Raw genomic sequence first — 24820 nt, 5'->3', positions numbered from 1 at the left:
CTCGCCAGGTCCTACTTACTGGTCAAGATGGTGCGGCGTTTACACTGTTCTTCTATGCAGCCTTGCTTTTTGCCTGATAATGTATACGGAGCTTCAAAAACAAATCTGTTGATATTATGGTTTCTTTCAAACTCGGTCTTTCTTTCTGTGAGTTCTTTGTCATCAAAGTAGGGCTTCACGTAAGTGACTTGGATATGAGCATATTTTGGATCGAGATCTTTAGCGTTCACCTATCAAGTAAGAAAGTTTGGCTTTTTTTATTCAACGGAAGGGAAGAGCGGGTACAGGTAAGATAATAAACTCCTTGGAGATTACTTGAGGAACCCTGTCATTAGGATTGTGCTCCCAAGTGAATACACACCTGGAGGAGAGCTTTATTCTTTTCGTAAGGATCATTTCCTCCTGATTGTAAAGAAGTTACAGAAACTTACACGGAAATTATAGAAATGTAGGAAGATACTATAAATTGCAATCCTACCACTCAGCAAGGACCGTCGTTCACATTTTCACGGATTTCCTTTCTTTTTTTTTTTTTTTTACTTTTTACTTTTTATTTATTTTTCTATTTTTTATTTTTTATTTTTTAATATATGAAATTTACTGTCAAATTGGTTTCCATACAACACCCAGTGCTCATCCCAAAAGGTGCCCTCCTCAATACCCATCCCCCACCCTCCCCTCCCTCCCACCCCCCATCAACCCTGTTTGTTCTCAGTTTTTAACAGTCTCCACGGATTTCCTTTCAATCTGTACTCTGTGCACACACATTTACAAAGCTGAGGTCACACTAGATGTTGTTTCATATTCTGATTCTTTAAAAATACATTACAATGGTTAACTGTACATTTGAATTCTACCTCCATAAAAATAAGATTCTGGAGAGGATTCTGAGAAGGTAGGAGAGCACCAGAAATCTATCTTCCTACTTAGGCAACATTTACACGGGCAGAATCTGTCTGCTCTAACTAGTTTGGAACTCTGGAGTCCACTGAAAGCTTGTAACTTGTAGGGGAAGGCCTGGACGGAAAATCGCAGTTAGGCTTGATTTTTGTCAATTTCAGCTCTTGGCACGACGGTAGCTACCCGTATCCTACCCCTCAGCCCCATGGCAGGCAGCTGTGCACATGTTCCCGAAACAGCTTGCAGGAGCCAGGGTGGGCAAGAAGGACCCTGTCTTCCAAATATTGGGGATCTGTGCTCTGACTGCTGTTTCTGATTATAGAGGTACAAAGAGGATACAGCCATTTTCGTTATAATCCCCCACCCCTGGCTGAACTGACTTCCAGAGGATTTTTAAGTTTGTTTGTTTATTTTGAGAGAGAGAGAGACAGAGACAGAGCGCGCGCACACATGTGTGCAAGTAGGGGAGGGGCAGAGAGAGAGAGGGAGAGACAGAATCCTAAGCAGGCTCCAGGCTCTGAGCTGTCAGCACAGAGCCCGACACAGGGCTTGAACTCACAAACCATGAGATTATGACCTGAGCTGAGATCAACAGTTGGAGGCTTAACCAACTGAGCTACCCAAGTACCCCTGACTTCCAGGGGATTTAAAAGATCTCTCCCCTTTATTTTTCTTTTTCCCTCTTGGGAGCCAGACATTGAAGACTAGGGCACTCAAAATCAACTGCATAGAGGAGGGAAGTGAGAAACTCACTACACATGCCCAGGGGAAGGTGCAGGTTCAGAAAAGACCCGAGAAGACCCTGAATTTAGGCAGATCCGTGATACAGAGACAGCCTACGACAATTAAAACAAAACCCAGCAAATCCTGGAAGAGGGGGAGAATCTGATTTCTGGAATGATCACAGGATCAGATCCAAATGTACAGTTTTCAACAAGAAAAAAAAAAATCACCAGGCATCTAAAGAAACAGGAACATGGCACATTTGGAGGGGAAAAATAAACCAATGGACACCTGTCTCCCCAAAAAGACCTGATAGCAGACCTACTAGAAAAAGACTTTAAAATAACTGTCTTGATGATCAAAGAACTAAAGGGAGCTGTGGAGAAAGTCAAGAAAACAATGTATGAACAAATGTCAACATCAGTAAAGAGGTAGGAAACCTAACCAATTTTTGGAGCTGGAAAGCACGATAAATAAAATGAAAATTCACTAGGGGGATTCAAAGGCAGACTTGAGCGGACAGAAGGAATCGTCACAGAACCTGAAGATATGACAATCACGAGGAACATCACCCCGTGGACCAACATACACACTGTAGGAGTCCTGGAAAGGAAAAGAGATGAAAAGAGGCAGAGGTAATAGTTGAAGAAATAATGAGTGAAAACTTCCCAAATTTGATAAAAGGCAGGAGTATAAACATCCAAGAAGATTCTGAGTAGGGTACGTCAAAGAGACCCACACTGAGCCCGTTAAAACCAAACTGTCAAAGAGTTTTGGAAGAATCAAGAGAGAAGCGACTCATCACACATAATAAACAAGTCTCAATAGGATGATCAGATTTCTTATCAGAAACTTTGGAGGCCAGAAGGCAGTGGGTGAGTGTAGTCAAAGCGCTAAAGAAAAAAAAATCTGTCAAACAAGAATTCTGCATTTTTAAAAAAAAAATTTTTAAGTTTATCTATTTTTGACAGAGACAGAGTGCGAGCATGAGCTGGCGAGGGGCAGAGAGAGAGGGAGACACAGAATCCGAAGCAGGCTCCAGGCTGCGAGCTGTCGGCACAGAGCCCGACGCGGGGCTCGAACCCACGAACCATGAGCTCGTGACCCGGGCCGAAGTCGGACGCTCAACCGATGGAGCCACCCAGGCGCCCCAGAATTCTGTATTTGACAGAACTGTCCTTGAAAGTGGGAAAGAAATGAAGATAGTCCTCAGTAAAGAAAAGCTGAGGGTGTTTGTTGCCACTAGAACCGTCCTACGTAAGATGCCACAGGAAGTCTTGCAGCTTGAGATGAAAGGACACCAGACGGTAACCTGAAGCGGCGTGAAGAAATAAAGATCTCAGTAAAGGTAAATCCGTGGGCAATTATAATAGCTAATGTTATTGTGACAATGGCATGTAACTCCATTTTTTGCTTTCTACATAATTTAAGGGACAAATACATTAAAAAATTATTGGTCTAAAAGCTAGTATTGTTGCAATTTTGGCTTGTAACTTAAAAATTTCATTTTCTACAGAATTTAAGAGACTGACGTATTAAATCATTAGCTTATGGTTTGGGGACACACAAAACATGTAATTCTACAACATCACCAACAGAAAGGGGTAGGGAAGGAGCTGTTAAAGAAGCAGATTTCCTGGCATGTTATGGAAACTAAACTGGTATAAATTCGAATTAGAGTGGTATGACTTTAGGATGTTAAATATCATCCCCATGAAAACCATAAAAATATACTTAAAGGATACAGTCAAAAGGAAATGGGAGACAAATGTAACCATTCCACTGTAAAAAAAAATCAATTAAACCAAAAGAAGACAGTAATGCAAAAAAATGAGGGACAAAAATGCTATAAGGCACATAAGAAAACAAATAGCAGATGGAAAGAACTCTCTCCTTATCAGTAATTACTTGAAATGTAAATGGATTAAAATGTAATCAAAAGGGAGATTTGCAGAATGGATAAGAAATTATGATCCAACTATGTGTGGTCTACAAGAGATTTATTTTAGATCCAAAGACACACATGGGCTGAAAGTGAAAAACAGAAAAAGATATTCCATGCATACAGTAACCAAAAGAGAGCAGGAGTGAATATACTAATATTGAACAAAGTAGACTTTAAATTTTAAAAGGTCACAAGAGACAAAAAAAGGACACTGTACAGTGATAATAGGTGCAATACAGCAAGAAGATAAAACAATCATAAACATCTACACATCTAATAACAGACCATCAAAACATATAAAGCAAACATTGACAGAGTGCAAAGGAGAAACAGTTTTACAGTAATACTTGGGACGCTGTAGCACCCCACTCTCAATACCAGATACAGCAAGCAGACAGAAGGTAAGTAAGGAAGTAGGGGACCTGAACAACACACTTAACCAACTACATCTCACAGACATACACAGAACACTCTACTCAGCGATAATATGCATTCTTCTCAAGTGTACATGGGACATTTTCCAAGATAGGTTGTATGTTAGGCCACAAATGAGTCTCAATAGATTCAAAAAGACAGATACCATAGAAAGTATCTTCTCTGACCGTGAAGGGATGAAGTTAGAAGTCAATAACAGAAGTAAAATAGGACAGTTCATAATTTTGTGGAAGTTAAACACTTAAAAATCAACGGTTCAAAGAAAAACAATCACAAGGGAAGTTGGGACATACTTAGAGAGTAATGAAAATGAAATCACAACATACCGAAGCTTACAGGACACAGAAAAAGCAGCGCTAAGGAGGAGACTTAATAGTTGTAAACACAACATTACAAAACAGGAAAGGTCTTAAATCAACAACATGACTTTACAACTTAAGGAACTAGAAAGAGAGGAACTAAACCCAAAGCTAGCAGAAGGAAGGAAATAAAGGTGAAGCAGAGATTAATGAAATAGAAAATAGGAAAATAGAGAAAAGCAATGAAACCAAAGGTCAGTTCTTTGAAAAGATCAATGAAGTTGACAAATCTTTAACTAGATGGACTAAGAAAAAAAAGGACATTCAAAATTGCTAAAATAGGAACTGAAAATAAGGACATCACTACCAAATCTACAGAAATAAAAAAGATTGTAAGAGTGCTATGCACAACTGTATGCCATCAAATGAAATAACCTAGACAAAATGAACAAATTCCTAGAAACACACAGCCTACCAAGACTAAACCATGAAAACAAAATAGAAAACTCTGAATAGCGCTATAACTAGTGAGGAGATTGAATCCATAATCAAACATTTTCGGATGGAAAAAAAGCTCTGACCTGATGTCTTCACTGATGAAGTCTACCAAACACTTAAAGAAGAACTACCACCAATTCTCAGACTCTTCTAAGAAACTGAAGAGGGGGGAACACGCCCTGACTCATTCTGTGATGTCAGCATTACTCTGAAACCAAAGCCAGACAAAGAAAATCTACAGACTAGCATCCCTTACAAACGCTGCTGCAAAAATCCTCGACAGAATATTGGCAAACAGAATTCCACGGCATATTAAAAAGGATTATATGCCATGACCAGGTAGGATCTACTCCTGGAATGCAAGGATGGTTCAACACATGAAAGTCAATCAATGTAAATACAACCACATAAACAGAATAAAGCGGGAAAAAACTACATGATCACCTTAATTGATGCAGCACATGCATTTGACAAAATTCAGCATCCTCTCATAATAAAAATACTCAACAAGCCAGGAGTAGAAGGAATTTTCCACAGTCTGATCAAGGGCCACTATGAAAAACCCAGAGCGAATGTTATACTCCATGCTGAGAGGCTGAAAGCTTTTCCTCTAAGATCAGGAATAAAGCAAGGAGGCCTGCTTTTGCCACTTCTATCCAACACGGTGCCGGAAACTCCAGTGAACTGCACACGTAAGGATGGTGAGAGCAGTAAATTAATTCTATGCTACGTGTACATGCAGCAAAAAGCGTATTATACTGATCACAGTTCTATATGGCCATCAACATGACTTTTAACGGATATATGAATGAACATGATTTATTGGATCGGTCCCTCACCAAGAGAGTCTTCGGTTGTTTCCCAATGTTTTGCTATTGCAAAGAATGCTCTGATGAACATCCCTGTATTTAAAACTATGTGCGTTTTTGGGGCGCCTGGGTGGCGCAGTCGGTTAAGCGTCCGACTTCAGCCAGGTCACGATCTCGCGGTCCGTGAGTTCGAGCCCCGCGTCAGGCTCTGGGCTGACGGCTCGGAGCCTGGAGCCTGTTTCCGATTCTGTGTCTCCCTCTCTCTCTGCCCCTCCCCCGTTCATGCTCTGTCTCTCTCTGTCCCAAAAAAACAAACAAACAAACAAAAAAAAAAAACCCAAAAAACAAAAAACCAAAAAACAAAAACAAAACAAAACAAAAAAAAAAAACGTTGAAAAAATAAAACTATGTGCGTTTTTTTTTTTTCTGACTTAGTCCTCAGGGTCAATTCCTAGAAGTTGCTCTGTTAAAAGATTTACCTGGTTTTAAGGATTTTGATATATATTACACAATTACCCTACAGAAAAGCCTACCGGTTTGTACATCCACAAGAAGTGACTGACGTTGGAAGAGGGGGTACTCTTGACTACATTAATCCTACCTTAGGTCCTCCCGTCCTTCGAAGGGGACCACAGGAAAGAATGGTTCTCTTCCAGAGACATAAAATTATGGTAGTTATGGGCCCTTTCATGAAGAGTCTATATTCCATGTTTATATTCTGCTGGAGGCAAAACTCAGAACTGTCTCTGCTGGACTTTCCACCTGTGGGCTCTAGATACCCTCCCCTCTATCAGTCTCCCCATGAACCTGACACTATGCCCAAGCCCCTCTCTCAGTGTTCTCTCAACTCAACTGGCTTGTGACTTGAGTGTTGAGGACTCTGTCAGTGTCGTTGCCATTTATGATGGGCCTGGTTCTGTGTTTTGTGTAGAAAGCAAACATTGAAACAAACAAAAGAGACAACAAAAACCTCTCTGGAAACAGTCTCTGTATCCTTTTTTTTTTCTCCCCACATATACGGGAGATGGCCAGGAGATACAAAGTTCCTTAGCTTCCTTTAGCTTCTCCATATCCATTCTATCTGTTCTTACGTAAATATCTAAAAGCCTGTATCTGGAAATCTTAATCTTTTTTCTCCCAGTACATAGCTAGATTTCTCCACAGAGAACACACTGGTGGTTGCCAGAGGGGAGAAGGGTGGGGGGCAAATGGGCAAAATGGGTAAGGGGAGTGGGAGATACAGGCTTCCAGCTATGGAGTGAATAATCAGGGGAATAAAAGGCACAGCACAGGGAGTACAGTCGATGGCATTGCAGTAGCTTGTACGGTGACCGACGGTAGCTACCCTGGTGGTGAGCACAGCATAACATACCGAGAGGTTGAGTCACTATGTTGCACACTCGAAACTAATGTACCACCGTGTGTCAACCACACTCAGAAAAAGTAAGCTAGATTCCTCCTAAGAGGCACCTCAGGAGATAGGTGAGGTAATTATCTGGGCTAAGACAAAACACAGAAGGGAAATACACAAAAAAGAGGTCAAGCCTGATTTTAACCTTATAAAAGTAAAATATGTACATGGTAAAACATTCAGGGGGGCCTGGGTGGCTCAGTCGGTTAAGCGTCCGACTTCGGCTCAGGTCATGATCTCACGGTTCGCGGGTTCGAGGCCCGCGTCGGGCTCTGTGCTGATAGCTTGGAGCCGGGAGCCTGCTTCGGGTTCTGTGTCTTCCTCTCTTTCTGCTCCTCCACAGCTCACACTCTGTCTCTTTCTCTCTCAAAAATGAATAAATGTTAAAAAAATTAAAAAAAAAAAAACACATTCAAACAGTACACAAGGGTATAGAGGAAAAGTCGAAAATTTCTTTCTATGTAAGATTCTAGTCCCTCTCCTCAGGGGTAAGCATGGTTAACAATTTTATATGTATCATTCCGGAAACTTCCTAAGTATATACAAGTTATTGTATCAATGTTTGCACAAATGTGATCATCCTATCCATGACATCCTGCACCTCACCTTCCCCCACCCCTCAATAAAGTATCTTGATAGGTTCAAACCAACACTTAGAAATCTATCTCAATTAAAAAATTTTTTTTAGTGTTTAATTTTGAGAGCGTGCGCGAGCGTGAGTGGGGGAGGGGCAGAGAGAGACAGAGACAACAGAATCTGAAGCAGGCTCCAGGCTCTGAGAGGTCAGCACAGAGCCCGACGCGGGGCTCGAACTCACGAGCGGTGAGATCATGACCTGAGCCGCAGTCGGACACTTAACCGACTGAGGCACCCAGGCGCCCCTATCTCAATTTTTTAATGCATAGGTTGCCACATCCATTATAGGGATAATACCATTTCTTTAGCCATATGGACGTTTAGATGGCTTCCCGGTTTTTGCTACATAAACCTTGCAGCAATGACCACCTTTAATCATACATCTTTATGGTAGCGAACACCCACAAGATAAAATCTTAAAGGTGACCTTATTGGGTCCAAGGAAACGCAGGTTTTGAAATATTAGAAAACCTCGCCAAACGGTTCTTCAAACGGTCTGTGCCCTCCAGCGGAGTTTGTTCTTTGGCAAGGTAAAAGAGTGTTTTTAATTTTCACTTTCACACATGAAGAAAGAAAAAAGGAACTTGTAAGCAACTGCTTATTATGTCTGTTGTCTACGGAGAAGGACTAAAATATTGTGCCTACAAATAACGTCGGGCCCAGCTGCCCGATGGTGCTTTTCCGCTAGCCCTCATGAGCCAGGTTTTCATGGGTAGCTTAGAATAGGAAACTGCACATGCTGTTCAGCAAGCCTGGCTTTCCATTAACTTTCCATTTATAGTATCAGTTATGTGGCAGTGAGCCTAAGACTATCTGGTTGCAAGGAGCTAAAATCTTCCGTTGTCTTAACTTAATAAGACACCACAAAAATAGTGAAGCTGATAAGAGGTAGAGAGGTTTTGCCAAATATTAATGAATTCCAAATCTACTGGCCTATCAACTTTTACATGTCTAAGGCATACGGTCAAGATAAAAGCATCTCCAAGAGAGACAGGTGAGTCTCCAAAGGGAAGACATCGTTTTCTTTTCTTTTTTCCCTTTGAGAGAGAGAGAGAGAGAGAGAAAGAGAGCACAGTGGGCGAGCAGCAGAGAGAGAGAGAGAGAGAGAAAGAGAGAGAGAGAATCCCACAAGGGGCAGAGAGAGAGAGAGAGAAACGGGCCTCACCCGAAGTAGGACTCAAACTCACGAACCGTGAGATCATGACCTGAATCAAAGTCAGATGCTTAACTGACTGAGCCACCCAGGTGCCCGACATCATTTTCGGGGTAGGCCAGGACGTGTCTTTACCGTGGCCGTGAGCTTTCCACTCTGGCAATGCTACCTACTAGCTGCTAAGCCACTTGCATCAGAGTCGCTCGGTAAATACTGCCGTGGTCTGCAGATCCTGAACCGTGTAGGCCCCTTCCTACCTTAGACACCAGCTCTCGTTCTGGGCACACCAGTGGTGACTAAGAACGGTCAGGCAGTCCCACTGTGCTTTTCCAAAAGTCTGCCTAGAGGAAACTATGCGTCTCTAGCAGGGAGCCTGTCTTGCTAGAATCTTTCTCATCCTGGCCTGGCAAGGCATGCTGGGACGGATACCCTTTAGAGCAAGTCCCAAGGGATCTCTCCTAAATGTACTTCATTGCAAACGTAACTACCAAACTAAGGATATTTTATAACAAAATGCACTAAAAGCCCCTGTCCTTTCTCTCTTTTTTTTTTAATTAAAAAAAAAAAGTTTATTTACTTTTGAGAGAGAGAGGGAGAATGTGAGCAGGGGAGGGGCAGAGAGAGAAGGAGAGACAGAATCCGAAGCCGGCTCCAGGCTCTGAGCTGGCGGCACGGAGCCCGACGTGGGGCTCGAACTCACGAACCGTGAGATCATGACCTGAGCTGAAGTCGGACGCTTAACCTACTGGGCCACCCAGGCGCCCCTCCTGTCCTTTCTTTCAATATCTGGACAGGCTCTATTTCCAAACTTCTCCCCCACCAGCCAGAAAAGGAAAGAGTCAGGAGCGGTGTAGCATGCTTGGAACTAACAAATAATGATTTCAAAATGCAGGGTCTATGTTACCTTGTCTGAATCCTGAATTATTTTAACATTCTCTGTACCAAATTTTTCACCATAAAGTTTAACGAGTCTCAGGGAAATCTCCGAGAGGCCGGTGAGCTTGGGTTCTTTATAGATGTACTCCTTCCCATCCTCTTCTTCAAAAAAAGACTATGGCAAAGGGAAACACACAATCACTTACAAATAGCACGAGCCGGCACGGCATTTACAGAAAATGCACGAGATAACTAGCACTAACATGCTTGAAATACATTTTAAGCGGTACCAAAAGCCACGTGGCACGTACTGACCCTTTCAACTTCAAATAAATATGAATTTCCCAATTGACAGTCATTATGGCCGTGCACTTGGCCCGAAGATTTCCACGCTAGTTTTTTCTCATTCCCTGTCATACTTAACCTATTTTTCGTTTGAAAGCTCTCAGTCCTGGGTATTAAATATATACCTTAAGAGGTTTAACAGAAAATGAAACCGAGGGAGAAATTCAAATCTTCTGCGTTGGACCCTGACCTACTGGATTTAGATAGGGAAACCAAAGTGAGCGTCACACTTACAGAGGCTTCCGGCTGTTGTGTTAGCCGCTCTATCTAGACAGAAGGCAAGAACCAATGCCTGCTGCTATAGTAATCTAACAATTCAAAGGTGAATGTTTAAAAAGAAAAACAACTTTATGAACGAAAGTATACTTACTTGGCCATAAAAGGCAACTCTGAAGAAAGTCCCTAAAAGTCTTTTTTTTGTGTGCATGACCTCTAGAATTTTTGTGTAAGCTCCATGAAGAGTTCTATAAACTTGCGTAAGTTTCTGAAAAACGAGAATATACAAACCAGCTTTATCTTTTGGTTAATTACTAAATGGCTAAGATAAATACACGGCGGCGGGGTGGGGGGGGGAGGTTGGGGGAGAAGCAATGCTATTTCCTTTTCAAAATGTGTTTTGGGGTCAGCCACACTCCCCTGCCCCTCTGTCACAATTAGACGAAATTCCTCAACAATGTCAAGGCTAAGGGTAGAAATTAAAACGGTCAATAACCATTTCTACTAGATGCGTATCTGTGGGTTTATTTCATTCATACCTCAATGGGAAGGCATACTTTAAACCTACTGTATTATTGACTACTACTTGCGTTATATCTGAATTAGTTTAACTGAAAGAGAAGCCAGATGCTTTTTTGCTTGAGCCTTTAAGGCAAAGGCGAGAATTAAAAATCCGTGCAAAAACCTCTGGAGATAAAAATAAATGCAGATGCAGTCAAGCTCAGAGAAACAGCAGAAGCTGGGGGTAATTTCCCTCTCCCATTGTTGGATGAAGAAATAGGGTGGAGTGATGAGGAAAGGCTTGATTTAGGATGCTAGAGAGATCTGGATCCTTCCATTCTGAGGCATAGATAGTAGCCCCAGAAATACAGCAGACCACCAAGAGAAAAAAACAAACAAAATATGCAGATACAAAAATAACAGTATATGCCTCAGTGAGGACTGCTTTTATACAAGTTTACAGAAGTTTTCTTTTTTTTTAAATTTTTAAAAAATGTTTTTATTTTTGAGACAGAGAGAGACAGAGCATGAGCAGGGGAGGGGCAGAGAGAGGGGGAGACATAGAATCCAAAGCGGGCTCCAGGCTCTGAGCTGTCAGCACAGAGCCCGACGCGGGGCTCGAACTCACAGAGTGTGAAATCATGACCTGAGCTGAAGTCGGATGCTTAACTGACTGAGCCACCCAGGCGTCCCTAATTTGGATTACTTTTCTTTTTATTTAAAAAAAAATTTTTTTATGTTTATTTATTTCTGAGACAGAGAGAGACAGAGCATGAGTGGGGGAGGGGCAGAGAGAGAGGGAGACACAGAATCCGAAGCAGGCTCCAGGCTCTGAGCTGTCAGCACAGAGCCCGACGTGGGGCTTGAACTCACGGAGTGTGAGATCATGACCTGAGCCGAAGTTGGACACTCAACCGACTGAGCCACCTCATCTGTACCCAGAAAAAGGGAGCACATTGTGCCAAGAACATTATTAAGAATGTGAAAAGCCAACCTACAGAATGGGAGAAAATATTTGCCAATCACAAATCTGATAAAGGTTTAGTATCAGAAAATAATAAAGAGCTCTCACAGTTCAACAACAAAAAGACAACCCAATTTAAAAAGGGGCAAAGGTTTTGAACAAGCATGTCTCCAAAGAAGATATACAAATGGCTAAGAAGCACATAAAAAGATGTTCAAGATCCTCGGTCATAAGGAAATACAAATCAAATACCATAATGTGAACACACTTCACATCCACGAAGATGGCTTTCATGAAAAACCCAAAACAACAGGTGTTGGTCGGACTGTGGAACGTATACATTGTTGGTGGGAAGGGAAAAGGGAAAACGGTTCAGTGGTTTCTTAAAACGTTAAACATAAAATCATCCCATGACCCAGCAATTCTACTCCTAGGTATATACCCAAGATAAATGAAAACAGTTGTCGTGCAGAAACGTCGACACGAATGTGCACAACAGCAGCAACTCTCTGTGATAGCCAAAAGGTGAAAACAACCCAGATGTCTGTCAATGGATACGTGGATAAACAAATCGTGGCGTAGCCACGCAATGGAAAATCATTCAGCCATAAAAAGGAATGAAGTTGTGACAGACTCTACAACGTGGACGAACCTCTAAATATTATGCTAAATGAAAGAAGCCAGACACAAAAGGTCACATCTCTATGAATCCTTTTTTAATGACACATCCAGAATAGGGAAACCCATAGGGATGGAAAGCAGATTAGTGGTTGCCAGAGGATGGCGGGTGGGAGGGGGAGGAACCACTTAGTGGGTAGGATGTGTTTTTCTGGGGTGATGAAAACGTTTTGAAAGTAGAGAGAGGTGGCGGGTTCAGAATATCACGAATGCACTGAATGATACTGAATCGTACACTTTAAAAATGGTTAATTGTGTATTACGTGAATTTCACCTTGATAAAAACGGGGAGCACAGAGAGACTGTGCTCAATTTGAGGGAAATCTTCCTTATCTTTATGGATGCTGTCTCTGACACTTTTTCAGCCCGTCCCATAAAGATGCAGTGAAAAATGATATATCAGTGTCCGAGAAACAAGGACTACATCTCATGTGGAACACTAGGGGATCCGCACAGACCTTTACAAGCCGACAAGGGAATAGGAGGAGTGTCCCTATAGAAAACAGCGTTTCCTTTCATGTGTAAAGATATATTTTTCTTTCTTCCCTATTAGTTGATTGAGCAGCAAAATACTCCCTGAGGTTCTTTTTCTTTTTAAGATTTTTTTTTTACATTTATTTATTTTTGAGAGACAGAGAGAGACAGAGCACAAGTTGGGGAGGGACAGAGAGAGAATGAGACAGAATATGAAGCAGGCCCCAGGCTCTGAGCCTGAGCTGTCACAGCCTGACGCGGGGCTCGAACCCACAAACCGTGAGATCACGACCGGAGCTGAAGTCAGACGCTTAACCCACTGAGCCACTCAGGCGCCCCCTCCCTGGGGTTGTAATAGCCTTATCTTCAAGCTGGTAAGAAAGCGGGTATTCTGGAAATTTTACAAAGGTTCTTAGGATGTCATGTTTTGCTAAAAGGGGCAATCATCTTGTGGGCTATTCTTTGCCACCTCTATGACCTAGGTTTAGTTATTAATAGAATCACTCGAACTCCGCTATGATTTTTCAGGCATGCCTCACATACCCCAAAACTACGGCAGAGAGAGAAAAGGCCTAGAACCTGGGAAGAAAAAGTGAGTTTGATCAGGGCCAGTCTGAAGAGAGAGTAGAACAGTGCAGATGATATTAAATGTATGTGTTTTCCTTCTGGGAAAACGATGAAAGCGTACTTGCTATACTTAAGGATAAATTGCTTTGCTTTTTTTTTTTTTTTTAACGTTTATTTATTTTTGAGACAGAGAGAGACAGAGCATGAACAGGGGAGGAGCAGAGAGAGAGTGGGAGACACAGAATCCGAAACAGGCTCCAGGCTCCGAGCCGTCAGCACAGGGCCCGACGCGGGGCTCGAACTCACGGACCGTGAGATCATGACCTGAGCCGAAGTCGGACGCTTAACCGACCTAGCCAGCCGGGCGCCCCCAAATTGCTTTGCTTTTTAAAAAAAGGGGTTGAGGGGCGCCTGGGTGGCTCAGTCGGTTAAGCCTCTGACTTCAGCTCAGGTCACGATCTCACGGTCCGTGAGTTCGAGCCCCGCGTCGGGCCCTGGGCTGACGGCTCAGAGCCTGGAGCCTGCTTCCGATTCTGTGTCTCCCTCTCTCTCTGCCCCTCCCCCGTTCATGCTCTGTCTCTCTATGTGTCAAAAATAAATAAACGTAAAAAAAAAAAAAAGATTTAAAAAAAGGGGTTGAGGGGCGCCTGGGTGGCTTAGTTGGTTGAGCGTCAGACTCTTGATTTCAGCCCAGGTCACGATCTCACGGTTCATGGTACTGGGCCCTGCGATGGATTCTGGGCCGGGCGTGGAGCCTGCTTGGGACTCTCTCTCGTGCTATGTCACTCTGCTCCTCCCCTGCTCATGTGCTCTCTCTCTCTCTCAAAATAAATAAACATTTTTTAAAGAAGGCTTGGATCCTAAACCACCCCTTCCTAATACGATAGGCGTAGAAATTATGATTTGGACTCCAAGACTTGAATATAAAACCTGGGCCGGTGGCAACAGGTATTCATTATCCTACATTCTTTATTAATTACCCTTTACCAACAGCTTTATCTGACAGACTAAATTGGAAAAAAACTCCTCACAGTAGGGCTACCAGCCCCTTTGGTCTCCCCATTGAACTGCAAAGAATCATAAAAGCCTATGACTCTTCCCGGGACAACATGGAAATTCGATAGCTTTTTATTTTTTATTTTTTTAAGTTTATTTTCAGAGAGAGAGAGAGAGAGCAGGGGCAGGGGCACAGAGAGAGGGCCAGAGAATCCCAATCAGGCTCCGACGTGGGGCTCAAACTTATGAGATCATGACCTAAGCTGAAATCGAGAGTCGGATGCTTAACTGACTGAGCCACCCAGGTGCCCAGGAGATTCCATACCTTTATTAGGCGAAGGTTTGGTGAAGACAACACTGAATTTTTTATGCCCTGAGGGGAAGTGGAGGGGGAGGTGCTAGATTAAAATGTTTTAAGAACCACTTGTATAATCTAAAATTTAATTTATATTCTGGATGTTTTACCCTCAATTTCCTTTGGAAAATTTATAGGAATATAAGGTAGGATTCTGATTTTAGGATGCCACAGGACTTTTAAGGATAGGAACTTTCAGACTGGACAAATGTGTCAACACAACATAGTTAAGTATCTATGTTCTACAATAAAACACAAATGCCATGATATAATTAACCTTTTATTCCTCAGAGGACACATAGTAGAGGAATAGGAACATAACGATGTTACCGTGTTTTCCGAGACCAAAATAAAATATAGTTTAGGCCAATGATGCAAGTGTTTAGACTTTTTTTTAATGTTTATTTATTTCTGAGAGAGAGAGAGAGAGAGAGAGAGAGGGAGACAGGATCCAAAGCGGTCTCCAAGCTGTCAGCACAAAGCCTAATGTGGGGCTCGAACTCACAAACCTCGAGATCAAGACCTGAGTCAAAGTCAGAGGCTCAGCTGATTAAGCCACCCAGGCGCCCCCAATGATGCGAATGTTTCAATTACCTACCTCAAACTCACGACGTTTCTCATAAATTGGAATGATCAACTTGGAAATCTCAGAAATGACTTCGTAACGTTCTGCTTTCCATAAGCCATCCACACACTGTTCTAGCAACTCCAGCAAAACTTCCTGCGTTAAGGGCAAAATGCAATCAGGAATTAGAGGTGGTTTTAGAGTTTTGGCAAAGAAATTTTGAACCGTTTCAAGTTCGTAGAGAACAAACAACGTGTACAGAAGGGAGTATGCTTGTGTGACTCTATTTTCTAAATCAAACGCTTGTAATGTCTGAAACTGAAACCACTCTTAAAAATATGAAATCAATATTGATAATAGTGAAGCGTACCTATGGATATCGTTTACTCACATAGCGAGGATGTTAACTGTACTTAGAAATGTAACCCATTAGGAAGGAGTATCTGTTTTCTTTTTTTTTTTAATTTTTAAAAAATGTTTTATTTATTTTTGAGACGGAGAGAGACAGAGCATCAACAGGGGAGGGGCAGAGAGAAAGGGGGACACAGAATCCGAAACAGGCTCCAGGCTCTGAGCTGTCAGCACAGAGCCCGACGTGGGGCTCGAACTCACGGACCGCGAGATCGTGACCTGAGCCGAAGTCGGACGCTTAACTGACTGAGCTACCCAGGCGCCCCCAAGAAGGAGTATCTTTAAAAGGGGATATATTATTTGTTCCAAACTGTATGTCTGATAAGGTAAATTCCCCTAAGCCTATAAATGTTCACAGCTTCCTTTTTATACTGAAGTTATATTTACACATAATGTAATAGAGCGTTCAGAAGACTGGACAACTTTCAAGCTGCTGTGTTAGTGATAAACATGTTTACTAAAATGATGCAGTCTTGATAAACAATGCTTCCTTCCTGACTGCCGGCCCTAAAGTTTGTGAGAAGGACAGGATAATAGCTCAAGACAGAGATCTCTGACCTCGCCAGAATGATAACAGCTGCTGTAAGTTACTTTATGAACCCTCATCTCGACAATAAAAAGATGAGGCCCATTGCTGACACTATCTGTGAGTCTCAACAGCCTGTTTCTATCTTTTTTTTTTTAAATTTTTTTTTTAATGTTTATTTATTTTTGAGACAGGGAGAGATAGGGCATGAACGGGGGAGGGTCAGAGAGAGAGGGAGACACAGAATCCGAAACAGGCTCCAGGCTCCGAGCCATCAGCCCAGAGCCTGACGCGGGGCTCGAACTCACGGACCGCGAGATCGTGACCTGGCTGAAGTCGGACGCTTAGCCGACTGAGCCACCCAGTTGCCCCTCTATCTATTTTTTTAATGTTTATTTATTTTTGAGAGAGACAGAGAGTGAATGGGGGAGGGACAGAGAGACAGGGAGACAGAGGATCCGAAGCAGGCTCGCGTGGTCAGTGCAAAGCCTGATGTGGGGCTGGAACTCACAAACCTTGAGATCGTGACCCGAGCCAAAGTCAGTTGCTCAGCTGACTGAGCCACCCAGGCGCCCCAGCGTGTTTCCATCTTAAAGAGATCTTCTTGAGGTTTACGGCGCTGAATGCTAAGACAGTTTTTCCTGTATGCCCTTTAGGCAATTCTCAACTCAACTTCTTCCTAACCTAGTTCTTTCACTTGTGCTTTCTACCTAGCCGGGGGCGACACCCTACGAACCCTTAGCTAGGAAACGTAAGAGTACTTTTGACTTGGCCCTGTCATGGGGTGACTTGTGTCCCTCAAAAAGAGATGTTGAAGTCCTGACCCCCAGTACCTCAGAGTGTGACTTTATTTGTGGAAACAGGGCCCCTGCGGGTAGAGTTAGTTCAAGTGAGGTCAGACGGGAGGAGGCTGGGCCCTTAACCCAACAGGAGTGATGTCCACACAAGCAGACAGAGACGCGCGGGGAGAACGCCACCTGACTCCAGGGGCGGAGCTGGAGTAACGCAGCTATGACGTCAAGGGACCTAGAGACCAGTGGCTACCACCGAAGTTGGGAAGAGGCGAGGAAAGAGTCTACCCAGAGTCTCAGAGGGAACACGGTCCTGCTGACACCTTGACTTCAGACTTCTGGATGCTGGAACTGTGAGGTAATGAACGAGCGCATACTTTGTTACCTCGGTTCCGGAAAACGGACACGCGCTCTCTTCACTCACCCTCCAATCAGCTCACCGCTGACTTCTGCCAGTGTTGCTTTCTCAACAGTTCTCAAATCTGACCCTTCCTCTCCATTTCTACTCTCCCGGCTAAAGCTTAAGACCTCGTTATTTTTTTCTAATCGATCTTCCTGCCTCCGGCCTTGGCACTTTTCAGTATGCGCCACAGGCTTCTGGTGAAAATGCATACCAGACCACATCCCACTCCCCTTCTTAGAACCTCAGGATGGCTATTATCGCTTCCTTCAAAGAGCAAAGGACAAGTTCTTTCACTTGGCGCCCAAGGCTTGCAATAGTCTGGCTGATATTTCTATAATCTTATCATTCACCAGGCCCAGCCTTGTACTTTATGCTCCAACAACAATGAACTCCTAGTAGTTCTCCTGAAGCACCACGGTGTTGTCTTAACTTTGTGCCTTTGCTCCTGTTGTGCCCTCTGCCCTTTCCTCCCCTTACTTGGTTAACTCCCTTAAGACCGCTCTTTAAGATCACCTCTTCTGGGATCCTTCTCCTCATGAATACAGAGGAGCAAGACACTAGATGCCTTTTATCCTACTCTGGTCATTCATCGGGTGGGTATCTATCATCATACTTGTCCCTCATCTATGTACCTGACTTTCCAAATAGGCCGGGTCCCTTCAGGGGTAGTAATGAGATCTTATTTTTATTGGTTTCTTTAGTCACCAGTATAGTGGCGGTGCATAGATGGTCATTAGCTGTTGCTGCTTCAATAAATGTATGTTAACATTTAATAGCCAACTTAAAATCTCCAGTAACAGTCGGAAGGAAGAACTTTGGGGGTAATTAAAAATCTGTGACAAACTACTGGGTCCCAGGCATGTAGAGCTGGTTTACAATTAGGAAAAAAATTCAGTGTAATATAAAGAACAAAGCAGAATAAAAGAGAAACACGGTACCTCCAGTAATAGATGCAGAGGAAGCATTTGAAAAAAACTCAACATCCCTTCGTGATACTAAGAAAGAACTCTCCAGGGGTGCCTGGGTGGCTCGGTCGGTTAAGCGTCCCACTTCGGCTCAGGTCACGATCTCGCGGTATGTGAGTTCGAGCCCCGCGTCGGGCTCTGTGCTGACCGCTCAGAGCCTGGAGCCCGTTTCCGATTCTGTGTCTCCCTCTCTCTGCCCCTCCCCCGTTCATGCTCTGTCTCTCTCTGTCTCAAAAATAAATAAACGTTAAAAAAAAAATTAAAAAAAAAAAAAAAAAAAGAACTCTCCGGAAACAAGGACTAGGCAAGACCTTCCTCAATCTGATAAAGGGCATCTGTGAGAAATCTATAGGCTGAATGCTGTTCTCATAAGTTTGAGAACGCGTCAAGAATGTCTTCTCTCGGGGCGCCCAGGGGGCTCAGTCGGTTAAGCGTCCGACTCTTGGTTTCGGCTCAGGTCACAATCTCACGGTTTGGGAGTTCAAGCCCCGCATTGGGCTCTGGGCTGACAGTACAGGGCCTGCTTGGGATTCTCTGTCTCCCTCTCTCTCCGTCCCTTCCCCCTGCTCACACACTCTCTCTGTCTCAAAATAAATAAATAAACTTAAAAAAAAAAAAAAAAAAGCCTGCTCTCACCGCTTGAATTCAACATTATGCTGAAGGTCCTAGGCAGCACAAGGCAAGAAAAAGAGAGAAAAGTCCTACAGATTGGCAAATATAAAACTGTCTGTGCAAATGCTATGATTGTATATATAGAAAAGCCTAAAGAATAAACAAACTACTAAAACCAATAAGCATACTTAGCAAGGTTGCAGATTACAAGATCAACATACACAAATCAACTGTAGTGGTATATGTTAGCAACAACAAATTGAAAAATAAATCAAGCAATACTGTTTACAGTGGCAACAAAACATCGATTATCTAACAATAAACTCAGCAGAAGACTTCTGCCCTAAAAAAAATCACAAAATACTGTTGGGAGAAATTAAAGGTGACCTAAATAAATATTCACTGAAAGACTCAATATTGCTAAGCTTGCCATTTTCCATGTACTCGTATATAAATTTAACAAAATCCCCCGAAAACTTCCAGCAGGCTATTTTGAGGAAGTGGAAAAGAGGATTCTAAAATTTATATGGAAATTCAAAGGGTGTAGAATAGCCAAGATGAGTTTGAAAAAAACAGTTAGAGGGCTAACATTACCTGATTTCAAGACTTATAAAGTGAAAGCCATCGAAATGGTGTCATATTCATATCAAGATGGAGAAACAGGTCAGTGCTATAGAACAGAGTACAGAAATAGGCTGCACACATACACAGAACTGAAATTTAACCAAGGCACCAAAGGAATTCGATCAGGCAAAAGGAAAGTCTTATTTTCCCCCATAGGGTATGAACCATCTAAATGTCTGCCTTGAACCTTGACCTCTATCTAATTCCATGCTCAAGAATGTATTTTAGATTACAGACTTATATAAATTAAAAACAAATTTTTTTAACGTTTATTTATGAGAGACAGACAGACAGACAGAGTATGAGCAGGGGAAGGCCACAGAGAAAGGGAGACACAGAATCCAAAGCGGGCTCCTGACTCTGAGCTGTCAGCACAGAGCCCGACGCGGGGCTCAAACTCACAAACCGTGAGGTTATGACCTGAGCCGAAGTTGAATGCTCAACCGACTGAGCCACCCAGGTGCCCCTACAGACCTAAATATATAACTCATATCCAGGGTTTATAGAAGAAAATGTAAGGGGCGCCTGGCTGGCTCTGTCAGAGGGGCGTGCGACTCTTGCTCTCGGGGCTGTGAGTTCAAGCCCCATGTTGGGTGTAGAGGTTACTTAAAAATAAAATCTCAAAAAAATAAAAAATAAAAAAGAAAGTGTAAGACAATATCTTTACAATCTGGAGGTAAGCAAAAAATTCTCAGACCAGACACAAAAAGAACAAACCATTAAAATGGGAAACTGGACTTCATCAAAACCAAACTTTTTGGCTCAATTAAATTAAAAGACTCAATTAAGCAATGAATAAGCAAATCAAAGATAAATTTGCAGCACATATATCTGACACAGAACTTATATCCGGAACATACAAAAAACGTCTACGAGTCAACAATGAAAAAACGAACAATGCCATTTCTAAAAATGAAAAAGACCTGAACACACATTTCACAAACGAAGACATATGAAAGGCTAAGAAGCATATGAAAGAGTGCTCAACATCATTAATTATCAGGAAAATATAAATTAAAAAAACACAATGAGATACCAATTCATGCCTAACAGAATGGCAAAAATAAAAATTAAAAAAAAAATCAGCCATATCAGATGTCGGTGAGGATCTCGACCGACTGAAACTTTCACCTGTTTACTGGCGGGAGAATAAAACGGGCCATTCACTTTGAAAAACTCTTTGGCAATTTCGTAGAAAATGAAATACACAACCTCCCGGGGATCCAGCAATTTCACTCCTAGGTATTTACCCAAGAAAAATGAAAGCATATGTCCACAAAAGGGCATAGATAAGGATGGTTAAAGCAACCTTATTCCTAACAGCCCTGAACTGGAAACAATCCAAAGTTCATCAACAGGAGAATGGATTACAAAAACAAATCAGATATCAATACGATGGAGTATTATTTAGTAACGAAAAAGAACAAACTTTTGATATACTCAACAACGTGGATGTATCTCAAAAACATTAGGGTGAGCAAAAGAAGCCAGATACAAAACGGTAGGTATCGAATGGAATGAATGAGTCCATTTTTATGGCACCAAAATACAGGCAAAACTCATCTATGGTGTGAGAAATTAGATGGTGGGGGAGGAGGGACTGACTGGAAATGGGCACAAGGGAACTTTCCAGGAGAATGGACGTGTTCTCTTTCTTGTTTCTGATGGGAAGTTACATGGGTGCATACAACTGTCAAAGTTCATCAAACTGTTCATTTAGGAATGTGCATTTGACTGTATGCTAATTATATCTTTACAAACTATTGAAAATCAAAGGTCAGAAAAGTCATTTGAGAAACAAATTAAGTTTCACTATTATTGGTTTCATTCATGCGTTTAAATACAGGCACTAAATAGACAAACGTTTGTACTTTTCAATAAAACTCACAAATCAGTGTTGGTTATTTTTCCACTGGTGAGGGCATGAGGAGGAAGCCTTCTTACCTAAACTGAAATATACAAGGGCTCTTTTGGAACAGGATTCTATCTGTATACATCAAATAAAATATATAAATTTTTACTGTAGAACACAAAAGAGTTCCAACAAATGTGTTTACATACAAAACAGATCGGAGTTCTTGACTGATAAGAAATGTTACCCGTCCCCTTGAGAGTATTAAAAAGAGTCAGGATCAAGGCTCTTTCTTTCTTTCCTTTTTTTAAATGTTTATTTATTTTTGAGAGAGAGAGAGAAAGAGAGAGAGAGAGAGAGAGAGAGAGAGAGAGAGAGGCTGAATAGGGGAGGAGCAGAGAGAGAAGGAGACACAGAATCCGAAGCAGGCTCCAGGCTCTGAACTGTCAACACAGAGCCGGACACCGGGCTCGAACTCACAGACCGCGAGATCATGACCTGAGCCTGAGCCGAAGTCAAGACACTTAACAGACTGAGCCACCCAGGTGCCCCTCCCACCTCTGAACTTTGGTCCCTGCTACTATCCTCCTCTGTTAGACTGCCTCCAGAGTGTCCTCTTTCTCCACCCCTCTCTGATCATACCTCCTCTGTTTTACTTCAGCTCAAAGGCATCTCTCTCACCTTTGACTTTACATGGAGCACACTGAGGCCATTATTCAAATGGCATAGTCTTTTTTTTTTTTTTTTTTTACCCATTTCCATGTAGGTATATTAGCTGTTCAGGTTGATATTGGAGGTCAGGGATTAGCCATATGTAATTATTTTACAGCTCCTATATCACCAAGTCCAGAGCCTTGTTCCTAAGTCAATACGTATTCACTGATTGACGACTAAAGCTGTTTTGCTACCCATAAGAAGTTTACGGCAGAAATTTTCCAGTTTAGAAAATACTTTTCTGCGGATACTGCTCAGCTGTTGCATCGTTAACTCTATTTTTTATGGAGATTTTTCCAAAGTATGTGGACCCTGATCTGGTTACTGGGATGGTAATTTGAAGATGATAAATACTGCCTCTCTAAAACCAGACAACAGGAACCGCTCCAGAGGCCAGGCTCCACATTCCAAATAGGGACATCTCTGCCCTGGGCAGTTTTAATGCTTATAGTTCATCAGCCCTTGGTTACCTTCCAAATTAGGTTAGCTGTAATAATTTTTTAATATAAATTTTAAGAAGTTAGATTTATGTAACTGGCATTGCAGGCCCCGGAATCTTACCTCACTGTAATGGACATCCATCATTCCAGCATCTTCTTTCATTGCTCCTTCTTCATCTATATTGGGAGTTATTTTCTTGAAGGCTGAACATCCACTCGGGAATAATTCTGTATGCATAGAAAGAAGTGAAGTAAATTCATTCATTCATTCATTCATTCATTCATTCATTTATTTATTTGAGAGACAGAGCATGAGTGGGGGAGGGACAGAGAGAGAGGGAGACACAATTTGAAGCAGGCTCCAGGCTCCGTGCTGTCAGCAAAGAGCCCAATGTGGGGCTGGAACCCACGAGCCGTGAGATCATGACCTGAGCTTAAGTCAGATGCTCAACCGACTGAGCCACCCAGGCGCCCCAGTACATTTATTTTTTAAAAAGTGCTTTGTGAAGAACAGCCTTACGTGGACTGCTCACCCTGAAAAACAAACACAGATATTTTTGTGCCGGTCAAAGCCATTAGTGGCAATTTTCCGCTTGTAAAGAATTTTGCAAATTATTCCCATCTATTACACATTCTACCAGTCTTTTTCCCGAAAAGCGAGCTCAAGTTACTAACAAGTCAGGTTCATTCTCTGACCATGCATCATCCTCAGTGGCTAGTATAGTAAATGTTTCCTAGTGTAACTGACCGCTTTGATCCTGTGTGTTTCTGGTCTGTCACCTAACCAAAAAGGGCATGTACTTTTCAGGCAGCCAGGGAATGTGCTTTGGTAACCGTTTCCAGTTCCTAATTTTCCTGAAGAACTGGAAAAAGGAAGTGGGTTGGGTGGCTGGAGGAAGCCTAGCCTAGGACTTGTAAGAGAGGCAGAGAAAACATGTGGCAGGACTGAAGCGTCCTTGGAGAAAGGGGACAGGCCCTGGGAGAATCAGCACGCTTTCAGAGTTAGATTGCCCTGGGAAGTAGCAAGTGAGCTGAAGCTGGGAACAGCTGCTGTGGGATCGTGGACCAAATGTTTGCCGTCAAGCAAGAGTTCAGGTATAGAAGGCAGGCTTTGTGGTTGCCCTACATACTCTGTGCATGTGTCCAAACACTCTTGGGAAAAGAAGAAGGAAGGTTTAAGAGAGTCAGGCTTCCCCGTATTTAAGAGATTTCTCAGAATTCTGGCAGAAAGAAAGGTCAGGTATCAGGGCTGGGGTTCTGCCAGCTCCCCTGGTCTAAATGAAGGCTACACACATACATCGTCTTGTAAGATGCTTGATAGAGCGTGAGTTATCAAATAAGCACCACGCTTCTATGAGAGAGAGACAGACTTCTGGAGAGGGAAGATGGGGTTATTCTGAAGTGCTTTTTCAAGAACGGAGAGACACAGAGGGAGCAGTCAGTGGATTTCTGTGAAGAAAGGCGAGGCAGAAGTGAAAATAAGGGACGCCTGGGTGGCTCAGTCAGTTAAGCGTCCGACCGTTGATCTTGGCTCAGGTCATGATCTCCCGGCTTTTGAGTTCAAGCCCTGCATTAGGCAGATTCTCTCCCCGTTCTCTCTCTGTCCCTATCCCGCTCGCACTCCCCCTCTCTCGAAATAAATAAATACACTTAAAAAATTAAAAAAAAAAAAAAAAGAAATGAAAATGAGATTTACTTTGACCCAATGGCCTTCAGGGCCATTTTTGTTGAAAGAAATTAGGTAATAAAAGACACTGAAGACAGAGCGGAATGCGCTTCATTTCTGAAGAGAAGCATGCCTAAAATGGTCTGTTATAGACTTCGAGGCAAGTTCTGTTCAAAGTGCTGGACCACAACAAGACAAGGAACTTGCACCCGAACGTAAATCAATTCATCATTTCCTTCTTCAACTGAGTCTATGGGGAAAAAAAAAAAAGTCTGCTAAATTAAATACACTCAGTGACATAGCTGATTTCCACTCAGGATAATACTCCTTAGCTTGTTGTGACCCAGTAACAAAGTTCTCAGATCGGCCACTCTTTGAATAGTGCGTTAGGAGAACTTTCTGAAATGTAGGAGACAATGTCCCACTTGATCAACTCTGCGAAGTCAAGAGCTAGGTGGTAGGGAAGGGGG

The 24820-nt window shown here is 42.5% G+C and overlaps 1 protein-coding gene across 7 annotated transcripts in view; it reads right to left on the bottom strand.

Annotated features, from left to right (window-relative positions):
* Positions 1 to 24820, bottom strand: part of DOCK11 (dedicator of cytokinesis 11) — a 201496-nt gene that overhangs the window by 7059 nt on the left and 169617 nt on the right. For 6 of the 7 annotated variants that reach the window (XM_058714236.1, XM_058714233.1, XM_058714231.1 and 3 more), the window contains 5 exons: positions 22806 to 22912; positions 15380 to 15502; positions 10401 to 10514; positions 9714 to 9860; positions 20 to 230 (listed from right to left, as the gene is read on the bottom strand). In XM_058714236.1, the coding sequence (XP_058570219.1) occupies positions 20 to 230; positions 9714 to 9860; positions 10401 to 10514; positions 15380 to 15502; positions 22806 to 22912 (702 nt within the window). The remainder of the gene's footprint in view (positions 1 to 19; positions 231 to 9713; positions 9861 to 10400; positions 10515 to 15379; positions 15503 to 22805; positions 22913 to 24820) is intronic. The other variant, XM_058714237.1, reaches the window with a different exon arrangement.

Source organism: Neofelis nebulosa, chromosome X (assembly GCF_028018385.1).
Source record: "Neofelis nebulosa isolate mNeoNeb1 chromosome X, mNeoNeb1.pri, whole genome shotgun sequence".
In the NCBI taxonomy this organism is placed as follows: Eukaryota; Metazoa; Chordata; class Mammalia; order Carnivora; family Felidae; genus Neofelis; species Neofelis nebulosa.
This window is presented reverse-complemented; position numbering and strand designations above follow the sequence as displayed.